This window comes from Delphinus delphis, chromosome 15 (genome assembly GCF_949987515.2).
Source record: "Delphinus delphis chromosome 15, mDelDel1.2, whole genome shotgun sequence".
Classification (NCBI taxonomy): Eukaryota; Metazoa; Chordata; class Mammalia; order Artiodactyla; family Delphinidae; genus Delphinus; species Delphinus delphis.
Window position 1 is genome coordinate 45,909,391 of NC_082697.1, and position 20,586 is coordinate 45,929,976.

The 20,586-nt window shown below is 45.3% G+C and overlaps 1 protein-coding gene across 1 annotated transcript in view; it reads left to right on the forward strand.

The window, feature by feature from the left end:
* The window catches only part of RALGAPA2 (Ral GTPase activating protein catalytic subunit alpha 2), a 281,692-nt gene that overhangs the window by 81,354 nt on the left and 179,752 nt on the right, over positions 1-20,586 (forward strand). Inside the window, exons 12-16 of the mRNA XM_060031295.1 lie at positions 751-888; positions 4,215-4,363; positions 8,518-8,629; positions 15,225-15,462; positions 18,676-18,840. Of these exons, the coding sequence (XP_059887278.1) occupies positions 751-888; positions 4,215-4,363; positions 8,518-8,629; positions 15,225-15,462; positions 18,676-18,840 (802 nt within the window). The remainder of the gene's footprint in view (positions 1-750; positions 889-4,214; positions 4,364-8,517; positions 8,630-15,224; positions 15,463-18,675; positions 18,841-20,586) is intronic.

Genomic DNA, 20,586 nt, shown 5'->3' on the forward strand with positions numbered 1-20,586 from the left:
GCATGAGAGTCTTTGAATAAGCCAATATACTTTGCATGTCTCTGTATGAGACTAAAAATGTCACTGCCATATCATTGATATGCTTAAATAAGTAATATTCACTTAACTAAATTTAGAATGTTTTGGCAGACTTTCCTTGTACAGTGGCCGTACCAGCAACAGTCCAATGTGACACACAATATTAATAAGCGAAGTGAGCCTCGCTTCAGGGCTGGGTGCTGTTCTCAGAGAGGGGTGCTATCAGGATGGACCTTTCATTCCATGTTAGATAAAGCCACAGGTGCGAGTGGGCCTCTACTTGACGCACAAAAAAAACTTAGGTCGTATTTATATTTCTGGTATGCTATTTTGACATCTAGTCTAAGGATTCTTTCTAAAAGTGGGTGTTTGTCATGGCAATTAACACCAAACATTAAAAAATACTTGTAACCAGAGGTATATCACTTTTAAATATCTACATTAATTCCCTAATTTGATTTTTCAATATTGAAGTCATCTTAATAATTAGTCATGAGATCAAAACAAATCAACAGTCATGTTCACTGGGTCACTGGACAAACGTTATCTATTTCTTCAGCACATACTAAGTGCTAAGCACCATTTTAGGTGATGGAGGTAGAATGGTGAACACAATAGAAGAGAGACTTGCCTTCTAGAACCTGTAATCTCATGAATTCCGGTGAGCGTAAGGAACTAAATACACAACATGTGCTTCTCCCCACTCTGTTGACTGATTGTTATTTTCTAAAGACCTCATCTGAAAGTTCTGGTCACAAGCGATCTTCCAGTTGGGGACGAACTTATTCCTTCACGAGTGCTGTGAGCAGAGGGTGTGTGACCGAAGAGGAGAATAAAAACGTGAAGGCTGGGGCCCAGGCTATGCTGCAGGTATGCTCTGGCCACAGACGGGAAGGCTCCCGGATGGAGTCAGCTTGAACATTTTGTTTATTGGGGGTGACATCGTATAAAGTATGGTGATGTTTTTAGCTATCCATCAGTAAACAGCCCTTAAATTCTCATGCTAAGTTTTCTTTCTGCTTTCCCACCTTCAATTTATAAAGATTTTTTTTTTTTTTTTAGTCAGAGAAGCATCTGAACTGGTTGCAGTTTTTTGAGAGGGATTGTTAAACAGTGAATATATGACTGAGATTTCAACCTTAAAAGTATCTTCTTTTTATTTATTTATTTAACATCTTTATTGGAGTATAATTGCTTTACAATGGTGTGTTAGTTTCTGCTTTATAACAAAGTGAATCAGCTGTACATATACATATGTTCCCATGTCCCCTCCCTCTTGCATCTCCCTCCCACCCTCCCTATCCCACCCCTCTAGGTGGTCACAAAGCACTGAGCTGATTTCCCTGTGCTATGCGGCTGCTTCCCACTAGCTATCTGTTTTACGTTTGGTAGTGTATATATGTCAATGCTACCCTCTCACTTCTTCCCAGCTTACCCTTCCCCCTCCCCGTGTCCTCAAGTCCATTCTCTACGTCTGCGTCTTTATTCCTGTCCTGCCCCTAGGTTCTTCAGAACCATTTTTTTTCTTTTTTTAGATTCCATGTATATGTGTTAGCATACGGTATTTGTTTTTCTCTCTCTGACTGACTTCACTCTGTATGACAGACTCTAGGTCCATCCACCTCATTACAAATAACTCAATTTCTTTTCTTTTTACGGCTGAGTAATATTCCATTGTATATATGTGCCACATTCTGAACACATATGGGTAGTGAGTTACCTGGATTCTAATTTGTAAGACAAACTTGGTGATTATATAATCGTATAAGTAATATTCCTCTTAAAACTTGCCTGTGTTTTTGAAGAATGATGATTAATGCAATAATTTTTAGATATTTATCTGAATGAATATATGAAATACCATTTGGGAACATTGGGAAAAGCAGCTTTGGCTTATCACTCAGTCTCCCCAGATCTCAGGATTTGATCTCAAAAATGGAGATTTATCTCAAAAAAAAAGATTACCTCTTGGGTTGAACCCAGTGTGAAGGTTGTTAGAAGTATAAGTGAAAACACAGGGTCCCTCTCTTTCCCCTGATCCCTGGCACCCCACCCTCCTCCCCATATCCATATGCACGTTCCTCTGTGTCCAGTTAGGCCTCCCACACAGAGGCTGGGCGTAGGGTCTGGGGCAGGAAGGCATGGTACCCAGTTTTCAGTGATACCGTGTTTCTGTCATCTGTCTCTTGAGAGGATTCCTTATCGTGGGATCCTTTTTGTTTTTAAATTAATTGGCAGTTTAATATACTGTAATTAATGAATTTTCTCATTTTTCATTGAAAATCAGCAAATAATTTGAAAATCAGCAAATAATATTAGCTTTAAAAAACTCAAGATGATTTTACTTGAATAGCTTCAGAGAATTTTGGCGCAGCTCCTAAATGTCACCTGTGTGCCCACCAGAGCAGTGGTTGCAGGAGTCCCCGCCCCGCCCCCTCCCCGCAGAGCATCCCGTAGTCGGCCAGTTGGGGTTGCGGGTGCCTGTTATTTCCCTGAGTTCAGGTGAGTTATTTATTCTCTAGAAGGAGAACTTAATCCCCTTGGCTGAGCCAAGAAAGAGAATTTCTACTTGATTATAGCTTTACAGTTTTAAAAAATATTTTGTTTGGATTTAGATAGCTGTTTTTGTTCTCATTTTATCGAGTACCTTGGTCCTTGATTTGGTTAATGAGGAAAACGTGGCCAAATGAAGGTTTGATAAGATAGTACTGTTTTATAGTTGCTTCTGACAGGTACAGTTTGGACATACTCATTTTGTTGATCTATTTTTATCCTAACTGATACTAACATGGTAATAAATAGTCATGGAGTCAACATTTTTGATGTTGTTTTGAAAGTAAAGTGAAAGAAATATAATATATGAAGACTCCTCACTTTTACTTTGGAGTATGCAAAGGTTTAAAATTAAATCAAGGAGCCAAGTACATTGAATTAAAAAGAATCTGTATTGTAGTATATCATCTATGGCGTACTTCTTTAAAAGACATAGTCACTAAAGCTATAGTTCGCTAGTCAAAAGGTTCTTTATTTTCATTTTTCTTACTCGAAGCTTAGTAAATCTTCACAAGTGCTGTTATCATCTGTTATCAACTATTACAGTGCTGATTTTGTGATTCTTCCTAGAAAATTGGGACACGATACATTTTTAATCTTGCATAAAATTATCTCAGAGGCTGTCAGCATTTTAGTTCGCCCACTTGACTTTTGAGTGTGCTCATTTCAGTTCCTCTGGTCAGTTTGTGCATCTGTTTTGAGATGCTGTGTTAATGGATTTCGTCCACAAGTGAGCCAGCTCTGTTTGTCCCCAGATCATTGGTGTCTGTGCTGTTGAATAGAGAGGAGAACTAAGAGGGACTGTAGGTCTAGAAGGTGGAGAAGCTCCACCCTTGGCACCAGGTTGACAGCTCAGAATGTCCTGACTCTGTGTAAATGATGACACGTTGTTATGCCGCAGCAGTGCCCCTGGGCAATAACTCCCTACAGGGTAGCCTGGATCCGTGCTCCCCACAACTCTCTAAGGATGGTACAGGACAGGGGACTTGTATCCTAAAGGCAGAGTGTAGAGCAGTTGGCGTACTTTCTAAATTTTGTTGGAAATCTCAGTTTTTATCCTAAGAATTTCCTTAGGTTTTGTGTTCTGCTGCATATTGTATTTCTCATATTGAAAACCCATGCTCCTGGAAGGTGTGCAGTGTTGGCCACACGCCTTTGCCCCTTTGCTGGCTGCCCTTTGGGTGGTACTGGCTGCCTCCTGTCAGCAAGGCCTTCATGTCAGCAAGGCTGGAGACTCAACAAGAGCCAGGTCTTTCTTTCCAGCCGCTGTCTGACCCAGGGCCCCTACCCTCTCTGCCGGCCCCCCAAGGTTCCTCACCCACAGGCAATGATCCTGTCTTATCTTTTTAAAAAATTTTTGAGGGGGTGTCAAAAAGAAATCTGCAGAAGCCTTTCTGATTCATAAATTTCCAAATCTGCAATATTAATATGTAATAGCAATTATTTTTCTAGAAAAGATCTTTCAAGGATCAGTATTTAAGTAATTCTAAGGGGTGAACTAGAATAAATTTGAGTATGTGTTGGTACCACTTGTCTTATTGAAATAGCTCAAAGGTGAAATAAATATCATTCCCTTTAAACAAAATTTGTTCAGGTTTATCTGTTTAATTATATCTTCTCATGTAAAATGTGTTGATTCTAAGGTATTTTTGACAAACGCTGCAAACGTCTTCTTGCTGGAACCGTGTGTGGAAGTTCCCATGCTCTTGAAGGAGCAAGTTGATGCGTGTAAAGCTGTTCTGATGTTTTTTAGGCGCATGATAATGGAGCTTACAATGAATAAGAAGACATGGTGAGTATCTTTTCAGTAAATTAACACTGTAAAACAGATGTTTCTGTTTTCAACGAAATAATTAAAATGCTAAAGGCTTCGTTTATTAAATAGCTCTACAAAGTGAACGATGAGATGATAATCAGTCTTTTGTAACAGAATTATGAAGGTAAGTATCCAGTACTTCGACAGTTCATTTATTTTCATTATTGGTTTTAAAAAAAGTTCTCAAATTAAGAGAAAGCAGTCATATTACTTAATAGTAGATTTTTCCATTTTAAACTGTCGTCAAGCAGTTTGTGGAAAAGCAGTAACTGACGTTTCATAATGTCATTCTTCATAATCCCAGGAGGGTTGGTTAATTGCTCCAGAATACTTTTAACTGATTTGATTGTTTTAAACTTGAAGTTTTAAATTCATTTTAGAAAAACAGTTATTTTAAGTGATAAATTGTCAGAGTGCAGTGAAAAATATAGTGGCGTCATTAAAATACACGTATATGAAGTGTTTTCCTCCTGGTCGTTCATTTTTGTTTGGTGTCTTTGTGTCTATAATGTCCCAGAGGTAAGCAGTGCATTAGAGTTTCCCGTGATGAGTGTCTGCACATCCCTCCAGCTCCTAAGGTTTGGGGGGTGGGGGGCAGCCTCTCCCTTCTACTTGTCCAGTCCGGTCCTTGCAGGTTCCTCCCACCCAGGGAGCACCCTCCCTACCTGCCTGGCAGTGGTCAGCACCTTCAGACCCGGGCTGGTGGCACCTGCCTCCCAGAAATGCTCGGGGTCCCTGTTCCCAGGCCTGTGCTCTGGAGGCTGGAGCCGTTGCTCAGGGAGCCATGGGGGTGAGATGGGACTGAGCCCGCAGGGCCTCCAGGGCCTTGCATCCAGCCCTTTTCTTTCTCAGATGAGGGGGAGCGGGCCCAGAGGAAGCCGGCGGGCCGAAGGTGCACAAATACAGGAACCACAGATGCCAAAATGGTCACTTGAAGCTGTACCTTCCGGTGTCATCTTTCCCAGACTTTTACACTTAGCACTGTTTGCCGAGAAGCTGTTGCTAAAGCGTCACAGGGATGAACAAGGCAATTTAAACAAAGTTAAAAGCTGTGTCAGTGATGCTGAAAGCAATGAGAAATGCTGGAAGCTTTCAACTGAAATATCTGCTCCACATACCAGTTGTATCAAGTGTTTTTGATGCTTTTTTTTTTCCTTTGAAAACTCTATGAATTCTGTATACCAGTGTATCAGTAATATTTTGATATTTTTGATAATCTTTTTTGGGGTGAAAATTCTAGGAAATAAAATTAAACAATGCTTCTCTGTTTCTTTAATAATTCAGAGATTTCCAGGTAAAACTATAAAAAAATCAAAATATAGGAATAGATGAAAATACTCACCGAAAAAAAAAAACTAAAGTCAGTAGAGCATAGACCAGGGATGTGATCTATTTGCCTAGCAGATTTTCCTGTGTATTGAAGTACCGGACGATCAGTGAATTCCCTCCCTCCCTCCCTCCCTTCTTTCATCTGGTAAGTAACTAGGGAGCTTCTACTGTGAGGACAGAGGGTAAACTAGACAGACAGGGTCCCTGCCCTCCCGAGGCATCCGTCCTCATAGGCCTGAGAGACGCGATGAACACAAAAGTGGGGTCAGGTGGGGTTCAGCGCTAAGAACCGTGGAGCTGGTTGTGGGGGGCAGTGTGGAGGGTGGGAAGGCCTCTCTGAGCAGAGCCCAGAGGGAAGAGCATCCCCACGAGGAGGAACTGCAGGTCACAGCTGCTGGGTTCCGGGCAGGATGAGATGGCGGCCAGTGCAGTGGGGGGCACCCCAGGCCAGGGGGCACAGGGCCCCGCGGGCTGCAGGAAGGTCCCCGCTACCTCTGCTTGAGCGCGAGAGTGTGACACGACCCGATTTATGTTTCCAAAAGATCTCTGGCTGCTGCGTGGAGAGAGACAGTGCCTGGAGTGCAGACTCTGTGGCGGTGGATGACGGTGGCTGAGAGCAGGCTGTAGCCTGGCAGGTGCCGAGTAGTGGCCCCCAAAGAGGGGATAGCCGGTGTTAGTGAGTAGGTGTGCAAGGAGATGGGGGCAAAGTAGAGAACAAAGAGGCAGCAAGAGCCGCTCCTCCGCCACTCGGGAGCACACATGGGCCGTCCTGGTCTCGCTCTTCAGGCAGGTCCCCTTTGAGAGGAGCGACCAGAGTTAATGTTTCTCAAAACACAAAGGAACAAGCAGAGATCAGAACTGTTAGCAAAGATTTTTCCAAACTGGAGGTAGTTTTCCACCCCCATTCTCTTCCAGAAGACTCCGTGTGGGAATGTTGTGGTTCCCAAGCTTTCTTAGGTTCAGAAGTTAAACCTGCCTTGTGTCTGTGTCGGTCTTTGCCTCCATCAGGTCTGCATCTTTGGTAACAGTTCCCATGACTGAGGTTTTGGCTGAAAGTTACTACGTTTCTTGTTCTCACGTTCGCACGATGGGTGTGGAAGGGGCTGTTTTTCCTTGTCTTGAGCATCACACAAGGTGCGCAGCAGAGGCGACCCTGGGTGCAGCCCTCCCTTCCCCCTGTGACAGGGCCCGGGGGACGCTGGCCGGGGCGAGCGCAGGCTGTCCCAGCCCTGGGCCATTTCTCGCCTCATCCTCCTCAAAGTCGCCAGCTGCTCCAGGCATGCGTGCCCCGATCCTCTAGTCCTGAGCCTGCAGGGTCCATGGGTAGGGGGCCGGGCGGGCAGGCAGAGCAGAGCACAGTGGGAACGGGCACCTGCAGAAACCAGGACAGAAGTCGGACAGGGTCAGCCACGAGGAGGGCAGGAGACCCTGGAGAAGTTTAATGAGATCCAGCATCGTGTTAAGAGAAAACATTGTTCTCAGAAATGTGAGAAAACTATAAAGGAACCATGATTTGAGATCTTATTATCCAACCTGGACCAGATTACTTTGTCCACTTGGTTTTATCACTGAAGAGCCAGGCCAAGGAGGAAGTTACAGAGATGAACGAACGGTTCGTGCTCAAGACCTCGAAGTAGTTAAAGGGACCGGGGTGATTTCTCTCCATTAACAGAAAATAATGTGTTCTCCGTTTCCATGGCATCTGGGGGAAGATGTGAAGAATGTAACTCAGCTGTGAGAGAGAAGAATGCCCTTTGGCTGTGCTAGAGAACTTACCATCATCATCACAATTAGCGGTGCTATTTTGTGTCTCTAGTGTTTTATACTCTTCAAAGACTTTTTACATAAAATGCCATCTCCGGGACTTCCCTGGTGGCGCAGTGGTTAAGAATCCGCCTGCCAATGCAGGGGACATGGGTTCGAGCCCTGGTCCGGGAAGATCCCATATGCTGGGGAGCAACTAAGCCCGTGTGCCACAACTACTGGGCCCACGTGCCACAGCTACCTAAGCCCGTGCGCCTAGACTCGTGCTCTGCAACAAGAGAAGCCACCTCAATGAAAAGCCCGCGGACCGCAACAAAGAGTAGCCCCTGCTCGCCACAAATAGAGAAAGCCCACACGCAGTAACGAAGACCCAAAACAGCCAAAAAAAAAAAAAAACACCGTGCGAGGAGTGCTGTGATGGAGACATTGTGACCGCGGTTCCGAGGGGTGCCCTGTTTGCAGAGTCAGGATCTTCCAGGCACAAAGCTCTGTACCCTAAGCGTCCAGTGGTGACCTTTCCCAGCCCTCCTACCTGTGGGAGTGCTGTGGAGCGCGGCCACCCACCACTGCCGACGGAAGACCTCCCCAGGACGAGGACCAGAAAGTCCATGTTGTTTACTGTCACACAGAGAGATAGGGAGGCCGCTCAGTTTAAGTAAAATAATGGATGTGAAAGTTTGAGAGTGCTGCGTAAGTTCAGTAGGCACGTTCTCCCCGTGTGCCGTAGGTGCTGGCACAGGTGGAGAAAACGCGTCGCCTCCATTTTTACAACCGGGGGGTGGTGGTCAAGCTGGGATGAGACCTGGGTTGTCCTGTCTACTGATGTGGGCACAAGAGGCGTATTTTTAGAACTGTGGTAACATAAGCTAGCTTATTTTGATAAGTATGGTATTCATTATGTAATGGGCATTGAGATACTTCTGAATGATATGTGATTATCAATTTTGCTGAATCCTTAAGAGAATTTCATGTACCTATAAATGTAAGTGCTTTGGAGATGTGATGAATAATATGAGCTTTTATTTTGTGTGGCCCAGGGAACAGATGTTGCAAATACTACTCAGGATAACAGAAGCTGTCATGCAGAAGCCAAAGGATAAACAAATAAAGGACTTGTTTGCCCAGAGCTTGGCAGGGTTACTGTTTAGGGTAAGTTTTTTTTATTAAAACACTGCAAATGCAAGAAATGAATTAGATTTTACAGCAAATTAGTTTTAATCACAGAATTTCAAGAGTGAAATTAAACTAACTTTAAATTTCTAAAAATTTAATTAGAAAATTTCCTTCTTAGCTTTGTCTTGAAGGTTGTAATCTTGTCTTTACAATTAGTGCTGCTCTTCTCTTAGGCCTTCCCACCTTTCTGCCATCTACTTCGTCTTTTGATTTGCTGAAGGTTGCTAGAAATTAGGAAGATGACAAGAGCTGATGCCCTTGGTGTCGGGCCAGGTAGATTTGAAGAGATGAAGGATGGACAGAGCATGGGAATAGGAATAGGATGGGAGAGGTTCGGTCTAGAGATAAACGTGTGAGGGCCATTGATGTGCTGAGCGATTGTGTTTAAAGCCACAGGGCTGGGTGGGATCACCTGGGGAGGGAGAGTGTGTCAGAGAGAAGAGGGCCATCTGCCGATGGTCAGATGGAGAGGGCCAGCCAGAGATGCTGAGGAATGGTGGCCAGTGACCTGGGAGGGTCACTGGGGGCGCATGTGTCCTGGATGCCCTGAGAGCAGTGTTGAGTAAGAGGAGACAGCCAGTCGACTGTTGGCTTTGCCAAGATGTTGGTGGCTGAGAATGTTCTAGGGGAATGAGGCCCACCTGGAGTGGATGGAGGAGAAAATGAGAGCTGGGCAGTGGAGGTCCCAGCTAGAGTCACAGCTTTGCAGAGGGAATGGTGTGGAAGGGAGCGGGGAGGAGGGGGTGAGCTGGAGCCAGCGGGGATGTGGGGAGCAGGGTTTCAGGAAGGTGGCGGTAAAGTATGCTCGGTCACCAGTGGGGATGATCCAGGGAGGGAGAGCAGCATCGTCTGGGGCAGGGAGAACCTCAGAGGTGAAGTTCTGGACCAGGTGAGGAGCCGGGTTGGCCTCCAATGGGAGCGGAGAGCCAAGGAGATGGCTGCGGTTCCTGCATCTCATGGCAAGAAGGGTCTAGCGCAGGAGTCTCTGACGTCACCCTAAGGGGCAGAGAGGAGAAGGCAGGTGAGGAACTGACGGCCTGGAAAGAAGTTGAAAGGGTCCTGAGGGCGGCAGCCTGTTGCAGCATTTCTCTTTTCTAGAATCACTAGTATTTATGGAATGCATGGTTGTTATGAAATATTTCTGACAGAGAGCAGTGTGAAAGAATGTGACGTTCTATCCAATAAAGGCTGTGGTCCAGTGGATGGGCCTGACTTTGAGTAATCCAACAGGAGAACGAGGGTGGACCATCAGCTGGGGTGACACTGCAGGGACAGAGGTGGCTGCCCTCCTCGGGGACTGGAAGGTGGTTTTGGAGGTTATGTGTTAAGAGCATATCCAGAATACAGGTAGGTTCTGTGGGTGAAAGTGACAAAAAAGAGACGTTAGTACTCTAAATAAAGCCAAATATTCCCTTTGTAACGCAAGAGAAGCCAGCTGTTCATATTAATTTTGAATAGTTTACTATGACTGAATGATCCTGACCTGACGAGAAACGTAGGAAAGGCTGCAGGAGTAATTGGCATGAACTCAGTTAACCCCTCATGGTATAATCACCTTTATTTAGTCTGATAACCTTGCCTTCACTGGATGGGTGAAGTGCTCTGCACACCCTTCTGTGTGTCCCACTTTGCTGTGCTCTCGCCTGTAAGGTGGCACTGACCACCTGCCCTGCGGTCTGCCTGGACAGACAGACCCTCTGCTCACCTTGCTCTGACTCTGGGGCATCTCACTGTTCGACATTCCTGACCTCCCCTTCTTTTTTTTTTTTTTTAACATCTTTATTGGGGTATAATTGCTTTACAATGGTGTGTTAGTTTCTGCTTTATAACAAAGTGAATCAGTTATACATATACATATGTTCCCATATCCTGACCTCCCCTTCTTGATGGGACTGGAGCTGCCATGTGTCATGGATGGGGGCTGGGCTTAGGCGGTGGGTGCCTGGGCCCCACTCCTCACCAGTTGTCTAGTCCCATATCTATTGTGGGTCTTGGAATTAGAGTGAGAACTTGTCACTAAACTAAGCAAGAGTGTATTGTAGAGTGTGGTTTCTGTTTGTTTGGTTTGGGTTTGGGGAGGGGGGCAGAATCCTCCTCATTAATGGAGAAGTCTTGTCAGATCTTACTCGAAGATGAGTTTGGAGTCCATGATTATTAATGATTTTGATGTCGTTGTTGTTATTATTTTGGCAGTGGTTCAGCGCATCCAGAGGAATGCTTACATTAATTAAGAGCTAACCATAAAGTAGCAGAGAGAAGATGTGCTTTTTAGACTTAGACAGATTCTGGGTTCTGACACCAGCTCTGGTACTTCCTGGCTTGTGTGGCCTTGAGCAAATCACTTCATCTTTCTGAGTCTTGTCCCTCATCTGCCACAGTCAGGAAAGGGCTCCTTCCTACCTTCCAGGGTTGTTGGAAGAATCAGAGAGGATGCACCTGGATTTATGATCATCTGTTGGCCTCCCAAGTCCTTTTGTGAGACCCCAGGAGGAGGGAAATGTGAAAGATCAGGGCAGATCTGCCAGGCAGTCAGGCGGCTCCATCTTAGTCCCATCCTACAATTAAAATGTGCTCTCTGGATTCCCTGGTGGCTCAGTGGTTGAGAGTCCGCCTGCCGATGCAGGGGACACGGGTTCGTGCCCCGGTCCGGGAGGATCCCACATGCCGCGGAGCGGCTGGGCCCGTGGGCCATGGCCGCTGAGCCTGCGCGTCCGGAGCCTGTGCTCCGCAACGGGAGAGGCCACGACAGTGAGAGGCCCACGTACCGCAAAAAAAAAAAAAAAAAAGAAAGAAAAAGTGCTGTCTGATCATTATTTGTGTGGTCATGCAGCCTGTCTACAATTGCCAGATACTTGATTTTTAAAATTTTGAATAAAGAGACTATTAAAGGGGACGGGGAATTTTAAGTTGCCATTATCCTTTTATCTTTTTCTAATTTTTCCTTTAGCGTTTAGTTTTTTCTCTGTCAGTAAATAAGTTGGGTTGACAAATTTTCTTGAAAGGATAGTTGAGTTTTACTTAGTTTTAAATACTTACCAAGTCATGCTGATTGCCATAAATGATGCTTTACATACTTCCATCAGTGCTAACTGTGCCTCCTGCTTGAAGCTCAGAAGTATATCAGGAAACTTGGACTTCGGTCCTTCTGTTTATAGCCTGAGCCAATACCTTAAAATTATGTCATCCCCTAGGTGAGGTGGGTAGAGAGACATAGAAAGTGGTTGGTTAGGAAACTTTGTAAGAAAAGGAGTGATTTACCAGTGAAGGTGTCTTTTATACGTCTTGTGTGCCAAGACATACTTGATAAAACATGACTTTCAGTGCCGAAGGATGAAATTAGGGATGCCCTTATTCAGCTTTTTATCTTTAGAGAGAAATAGGACTCCAGAAAAGCCACGTAAATTGTCCAGGTCACAAACCAGGTTAGTGACAACCGAGTCTGAGGCCCTCTCTTCCCCTCTTCCTGTTAGAAAAGGGGGCCCTGGGCTTACGTCTGCTGACTGTCCTTAGCTGTGAATGAGAATGAGGTGTGATGTGTGATGATGCACATGTTTGTGAGATTTGTGGAGGTGAAGCCTATAAGCTGCAGGAAGTCATGGTTCTGTCCTTGTCTAATAATTAGTCAATAAAGCGAGGCCGGTGCAGGACCCAGGGGGCATCTTATACACACTCCTCTGCTTTTAAACCTGAAGCCAGCGCCGTGACATGTGAGGCTGAGTCCTGGCAACTTGGCCAGTCTCTGCATTCTCCTACTCTGGAAGATTATATGTATATTTTAAAATTTATTTTATTTTATTTCTGGCTGTGTTGGGTCTTCATTGCTGTGTGCGGGCTTTCTCTAACTGCGTCGAGCGGGGGCTACTCTTTGTTGCCGTGTGCGGGCTTCTCATTGCGGTGGCTTCTCTTGTCACGGAGCATGGACTCTAGGTGCGCGGGCTTCAGTAGTTGTGGCTCACGGACTCTAGAGCGCAGGCTCAGTAGTTGTGGCGCACAGGCTTAATTGCTCCGCGGTACATGGGATCTTCCCGGATCAGGGCTTGAACCCGTGTCCCCTGCATTGGCAGGCGGATTCTTAACCAGTGCACCACTAGGGAAACCCCTGGAAGATTACATTTTTGATCTACCATTTATTAATTTTATTGTGTATATGCACTTTATGGTAATGACCTCAAACTCATTTTGAAAACAGGAGTGTAAAAAATGAATAAACAGAAGCTGGCATTTTAGTCAGAATAAAAATGTATAATAAAGTACTAATAACAATAAATGGTAACATTATTTTACTTTTTCCTTTTGCATTGTCCTTAATTTTTAAAAAATTCATTCATCTTAGAACCAGATTTTAAATATGAGTGTTTAGAACCTTGTTTTCAATACACTCAACTATTTTAGCTCAACTTTAACATTTTTACCCCTTTAAAAAGTGTAGTTAACATGAATTAAAACAGAGAACAGGTACATTGTCGTGAGGGTCACTTTATATATGATTTTTCAGGTGGTCAGAGCAGGCTTGTCTAGGTACAGACTCCTTTCTTTTTCTCAAAGTTTTCCTAGGTCTATATTAGAAAAATTTCTTTTAATTAAAAAGCAGTCTACGGCCATACGACCCTGAACCCGTCTAATCTAATCTAAATTAAAAAGCAAATTCACCCCCATCCCATGCACAGTACAACTCCTGACAGCAGTGGGAGCCTATTTGCATCTGGGTTGGGCAGAGATATTGGCAAGTTGGCACCTTACCTGGTACATTTTAGCTCTGACAATAGATCAGGGAAGTTACCCAGACTTTGGCTATAAAGATTCCCTCTACTAAGATTAGGAAAGCATCTGGGGCTCATCTGAGATGGACTTGGCACTTCTTTCAAGGGAGATACATTTTGGTTTTTTGTTGTTGTTTGTTTTTTATTTATTTTAGTTTTAGGCTGTGTCGGGTCTTAGTTGAGGCACGCGGGATCTTCGTTGAGGCATGCGGGATCTTTCGTTGTGGTGTGAGGTCTTCTTTCTGGTTGTGGTGTGCGGGTTTTCTCTTCTCTAGTTGTGGCGCGCAGGCTCCAGGGTGCGCGGGCTCTGTAGTTTGCGGCACGCGGGCTCTCTAGTTGAGGCGCACGAGCTCAGTAGTTGTGGCACGCGGGCTTAGTTCCCCAACCACGGATTGAACCCTCGTCCCCTGCGTTGGAAGGCGGATTCTTTACCACTGGACCACCAGGGAAGTCCCGGGAGATACATTTTGAGTTGAATTTTAAAGGATGTGGAATATTTTGGCAGAGGTAAGGAGCTGGGCACCTTGGAGGTAAGGAAATACCCAGAATACATGCATAATTGTCTTGTTGTAGGGTTGCCCCTGCGAGCAGCTGTAGTACTGTGGACCGTGAGACCAGGGGGACTGAGGGACTCTTAGGGAAACGAACTCCGATGGGGGAAATGCAGGCTGCTTCCTGGAGGCTGGGGGTGGGTGACATCAGGGACACCCAGGAGGAAGTGACGTCCAAGTTGTGACCTGAAGAGTGGGCGGAAGTTAAAGAAGCAAAATGAGGAAAGAGAGGGAGGGAAGGGTATGTGCAGAGGCCGGGAGAGGAGAGGCCAGGTGGAGGGCCTGGAGGGCTCTCAGTGGAGGAAACTGAGTTCTTTTCACAACTACGCTGCGTGGCAGGTGCCTGCAGGACGTGGCATGTGGGCTACGAGTGAGCAGAGAGAAGGGTCAGGAAACCAGCATCTCGAGAGGTCTGGGTTGAATGTGGGCAGCGAGCAGATGGTCATTGGAGCCATGAGAACGGGGACCAAAACCTAGGCAGAAGGTGGGGTGGCAGAGGATGGAGTGAGTGTGGAAGATGGAGTGAGTGTGGGCCATTCTTTCAAGAAATTTGGCTTTGAAAGGGGAAGAAGGGGCTGTAGCTCGAAAGGGACATCAGGGCTCAAGGGAACTTCTGTGGGGTTTTTTTGAGATAAGGAAGAATTGGATCATGTTTACATGCTGATGGGTAGGAGCTGGGGAAGTAGGATGGGCAGGGGGTCAAGGTGAGGTGGGGTTAACAGAAATGCAGAGTCTGAGGAGGAGGCCGGGAGCAGGGGTCAGGGTCGGGGGGCACGCAGGAGAGCAGGGCCCCCTCCCTGCACGGCCTGCAGTGGGGGAGGAGCTGGGCAGATGCAGGCCTAGTGGGCGGAGGTCCAGGGCATTGTTTCCTGGGGTCTGTGCTCTGAAGTCTGCTTTGAGCTCATCTGCTGCCAGTCAGGCAGGAGCTGGTGGAGGTGGAGGTTTACCTGCAGAATACAAGGCTCAGAGTGGCCCCTGCAGGGAGTGAGGGGGCGAATAGGCTTCCCAGGTCCCGCCAGGACCAACCACAGACACTAGGATCATTTTGATCAGTGTCTGTTCAGAATGATAACTAATTTCACAGTAGCTCAAATCTTGATTACAGTGGATCAGATGCATTTTGAGAAATTAAACACAGTATCCCCAAGCACTTTTTATGTTAAAATTCATTTTATTAATAGTGATTTTCAATGTTTTGTCGAAAGTACACTTCTTCCAAATGGAGATGATTGAATTCTCCTGTTGACTGGTCGTTTTCAGACGCTCATGGTGGCCTGGATCCGCGCAAACCTCTGCGTGTACATCTCTCGGGAGCTCTGGGATGACTTCCTCGGGGTGCTGTCCTCCCTCACAGACTGGGAAGAACTCATCTACGAGTGGGCCAGCATCATGGACTCCTTGACGGTGGTGCTTGCCAGGACCGTGTACGGAGTTGAGATGACAAACCTACCTCTGGACAAATTAAGTGAACAGAAGGAGAAGAAGCAGCGAGGCAAAGGTATTTCCTGCCTGGCTGGGTGGCACCGGGCGTCTGAGTCTGGGGAGGAGTGTGTATTAAACAGCAGGCAGTCGACGCATGGAATTTCATAGTCAGCTGAACCAGCTGTACGGACAGTATCTTTTTTTTTTTTTTGTGGTACGCGGGCCTCTCACTGCTGTGGCCTCTTCCGTTGCGGAGCACAGGCTCCAGACGTGCAGTCTCAGCGGCCATGGCTCACGGGCCCAGCTGCTCCGCAGCATGTGGGATCTTCCCGGACCAGGGCACGAACCCATGTCACCTGCATCGGCAGGCGGACTCTCAACCACTGCGCCACCAGGGAAGCCCCGGACAGTATCTTTTAACGGTGGTGTTCAATCGCGTCTCCTAGCACTGTGTCCCCTTAGTGAGGATGACGGACAGGCTGGGAAGAAGGAAGAAGGAGGATTGGGAACAGTAGTGATAGCGGTGGGGGCCGGGTGCACCTTCTCTGCCTTCACCCTCAGGGGAGCCTGTGATGTCCGTGCCACTCTCCCCACATCACAGACCAAGAAACTCAAGGACAGAGTCCACAGGGATTGGCTCACTCGGGGTCACACAGCTAAGAAGCGGTAAAGCCGGAAATCAAAGCCAGGCAAGTCCCACACAAGGCGCCCCACTATTTATCATCTATTCTGCTGCGCCCCACCCCCGGGAAGGTGGAGAAGTTCTGAATGCTTCACATGGAGTCATTCTGGCTTTTTTGTGTTTCTGGGTGAAAATTGTTTTGAGACCTGGAGTCAGATCAAGGCGGGAAACCTCAGTACTGATCTCTGTTGGGGATGACACTCTGCAGCCCGTCTTCATTACTGTTTTTAAGGCTGTGACGCAGTCCTTGGATTAGTTCCCTGTACTCCAGCTTATTGTGTAAAGATTTTGAGGCCGCTCATAGAAATACACATAATACAATGGATAAAATACATAAGGACACTGGGGCGGAATGAACAGGGGTGGAGCTCCAGGCATGGATAAAATGCCAGGATGCACAGTGAAGAGCCTCGTTGCTGCTGGGGAGGCGGGAAGGGGGCCACTGCAGATTCAACTCCGATCATCACAGAGTAACACGGGAGAATCACAGAGTGCAAAAGGTGTAAACAAGCTGGTTGCTTGGCTTGTCCTGGTCCTGGGGCCTGTGAGGAATTTATCCTCCAGAGACTTACAAAAAGCATGTTACTTGCTGTGGTCAACTACAGCCTCGACAGTGGTCTTAGTGTAGATGGTGTCAGTTAGCTTTGCTGTGTGACAAAGCACCCCAAAATATAGCGACTTCAAATAACACCATTTATTCAGATCATGATTTTATGGGTTGGCAGTTGTGTTGGCCTCACAGCTGCGTTCGCAGTCAGCCGGGCTGTGACATGCTCAGCGAGCGGCAGTTCCACTGCCAGGGGTTAGCCGGCTGTCAGCTGTGCAGTAGAGGTGACGAGGCCGTACATCTTTCATCACCCAGCAGGCTAGCTCAGGCTGTTCACCTAATGCCTTAGGGTTCCAGGAGCAGGGGAGGACACACTCAGATTTTCAGGTACATTTCAAATCTCTGCTTGCTCAGTTTTGCAACCAAAAGTCATGTGCTGAAGCCCAGAGTTGATGTGGGAGAGGATGACAGAGGATGTGGATACGGGGAAGTGTGAACCAATTATGATTAGTTAACTGCAGAGCCATGTAGTTAATGTGACTGATTCCTAGAATGTCTTCATTGCAGTCTGTGAGTGGCTTGCCAAGGCACCAATTAGTAAGAGCAAGTCAGTGAGAAACCAAAACTAACTAGTTGAAGTATGGGGCATTCCAGTGGAATTGTCTAATCCCAGTTTGGATTTAGACTGTCTAATGCAATGTTCTCACATACTTTAGCAGAAGATCCTTTTTTCTCCCTAGTTGAAGTTGTAAGGAGCCCCTTCCTAAAAAAAATATATTAGTTGGAGATTTGGGATTGAAGTCAGGGCAGGGAGCCCAGAGCCTGAGCCCTGGGCCTCTGTAGTGTCCTCCATAGCAGCTCTGGGGGCCTCCTTGTAAACCCAGAGTCTGGGAGGGTCTAGGTGCTTCCAGCCAGGAACTTGGCTCCCTGGACTGTGGCTCTCAGTCCCGAAGAGTCTATCTGACTGGGGCACCTTTCAGGATGGAGGGGAGTGGCTGAGACAGAAAGTAAGGACTTTCTCAAACTAACCATGTTCCCTGCCTCCTGGAATTCTTATAATCCACCCTCCCCTTCAGCCCCCAAAATATTCTCTTCCCTCCCACTATGTGAACACAGATTCATAGGGAGAGATAGGCTTGTCTTAGGAAGGTAAACAACTTCAAAAAATGCTATTTTCAGGAAAGATACAGAACAAATTTTACTATTTAATTAATGACCATGGCAAATATTTCTGATTTATTTATTATATTGCCTTATTCTTAAAACACATTTAAATATCCATTATGGAAATACTTGCTGTACAAGCACTAGATTTGTGGAAACAAAGTACACTCTCAGAAGAATCTGGGTGTGACAGCGAGCCACAGGTGGCAGCCGCCAGCCACATCGCACGTGTGCAGAAACCTCTAAGTGGCTGATCCTCTTTTCTTCTGTCTTTCTTTTGATCCTTGACCACTTACTTAAAATACTCGTCCAGAGCAGTATGAGAGGAGAAAAAAGGTGATTCACAGATCTGCAGTATTTTACTATTTGGAGCTTCGCTTAAAATAGGATTTTGTATTGTTTGTAGAATTTCATTAACTTTGCTTATTTGAGTATAATTAGAGTTTATGGGCATAAATTTCTTTCAGGGATTCATGGAGAGGTTGGCGTCTACAGGATGGAATACTGTTCTCAAATCAGGATCTCTAATTTACTGGTTTATAGAAGCAGTTTTTGGAGTATCCTGAGAGCCGTGGTGTAACTTCCTTTGACATTGTTCTTATGTTGAGGAAGATTTATTAATTTTTTTTGTATATTGGAATGAGTACCGTGAAGATATGTGAATTTTCATGAGACCATTGAAGATGCTTGAAAAATACTTTGGCAACAGGAATTTTCAGATTCCTGATATATGAATAACTCCCTAAATTGTAATATAAGGAAGTGGCACCTAATCTGCAGCAAAAGAATCTGCTGACTTATATACATCATTCTATGTATGACATTTGCTGAGCAGCACAGGCTATGAAAGAAATAATAATGAATTCAGTCTCTGGATTATTTTCCTTGTCTCGTAGGCTGTGTTCCAGATTCTCAGAAAGGAACCACCGTGGGGAGATCCTTTTCTCTGAGCTGGCGGAGCCACCCCGATGTGGCCGAGCCCATGAGATTTAGGAGTGCCACCACATCCGGGGCGCCGGGAGTCGAGAAAGCGAGAAACATCGTCCGCCAGAAAGCAACCGGTAAGCACGTGTTCTAGTATTTCTCAAAGGAATGGATTTATAGGAATCAAATGTTTTTAAAGTTTTAAAGTTCCACTCAGGACTTAAAACACCAGGCCTTTTATTAACTGAGATGTCTCTGTATCTTTTCAACTTTCTGTCTGACTACTTTCCGAATCAGTTTGTGACATTTATTTCTAAATCCTTCATTGTGAAAAAGAACTTGAGATGTTAATATTGAGTGAGATATTTGTGCAAAAGAGAGAAAATAGATGTTTTGTTTGACCCTTGAAGAAAATAGATTCTTAGTAATCACACAACCAGTTGCATTGTTGTTGCTGTTGAACAATGCTGATCTGAAGAGAGGGTGGAAACTTATTCCAGCAAAGAAAAGGAGAATAAGGGCTTAGTTTTCAGGACTGGAAGGAGACATTTACATTTTTTGCTTCTTTGGAAAATGGAGCTTTACATGCCTGTAGATGTTGACCTTACAGGCTGTTAGAATTAACAAGAACTTGACCGGGAACCTCCAGTTAATCAAACTGTTGCTACAGTTTACTCTTAAAAAGAGAGAACTCTTTAATAAGTAAGCTTGTATACAGTTTTTAATAAGAACAAATAAAGCCCCGAACCTTCCCAGTGACTTTGAGGCTGTAACTTAAGTTTAAAACAGATTCCTATGAGTTTTTCTCAGATTCCTGTAGTTTTTCACATCAATAATACCATGCAATTGTCATTGATATTCAGCATGTTGACCGCAGAGAGAAGGTCACAGTTTCCTCTGGTCATAAATCAAGGATTCATGGACACTCAACATTTTTTCCAATGCTTAGTAAAGGCTTACTACAGACGGCTTAGAATCCTGTTGGAGTTTAATGAAAATATATTACGCCTCAACCCTAACTCCTCCTTGTTTTCACCATAGTATTTGTTTGTCATTGTCACCTTATTTATACCCTCCTTCTTGCTTCCTCCTCTCCCTGAGGAGAGACCTAGTTTCTGGTAACAGGCAGCTTTGGGGGAGGCTTATTCACGCATTTCCTTTCTCATCCCAGCTCCCAAAATACCTTTCTTCCATCACTGGATCCTTAAAAGGGATCAGAAGAGAAGTTTGTGACAAAGGTGGCATCATGCCTGAGCCGCCCAGACTTCCTGCTGCCTCTCACAACCCCTGAATTACAGAGGTGATAAAAGTGTTCATTCAAAGCACTTTTTAAAATTTTATTCTCACATTTTAACGAGCAGCAAATGATTGTATATTGCATGTTCCATATGCCACTACTTGGCCAAAACACAGCCATAGGAGAGATTGCATCTTCCTTTTTCAAGAGGTATTCTAGACCAACAATATGGTAGAGGCGCCAGTAGGTTTTAGAAAATCTTCTGTGCCTTTACGCCCGTGCGGTTCTGTTTATCAGTGTTCTCAGGGGCCTGAAAAGTCATACAAAGCTAAGAGCTTTTATTGGGTTGGCCAGAAAGTAACATCTTACAGAAAAACCCAAATGAAGTTTCTGGCCAACCCAATACAAAGTCATGTAAAGGTCCTTGTAGAGTATGTCACTTCAGCACCATAAACCTGGCCTTTGTAGGATTCATTCAGTTAAAAACACTTGGAAGCATAACCTTTAAAAGAGAATGAAGATGAGAGCTATTGAGTAGGACAGATCTATTATCTTCATGTATTCTACACACATACATGTATGGATACGTATATATGTATTTCCTATTTTATACTTTTTAATAATATAAACTATTATGATTCTTGTT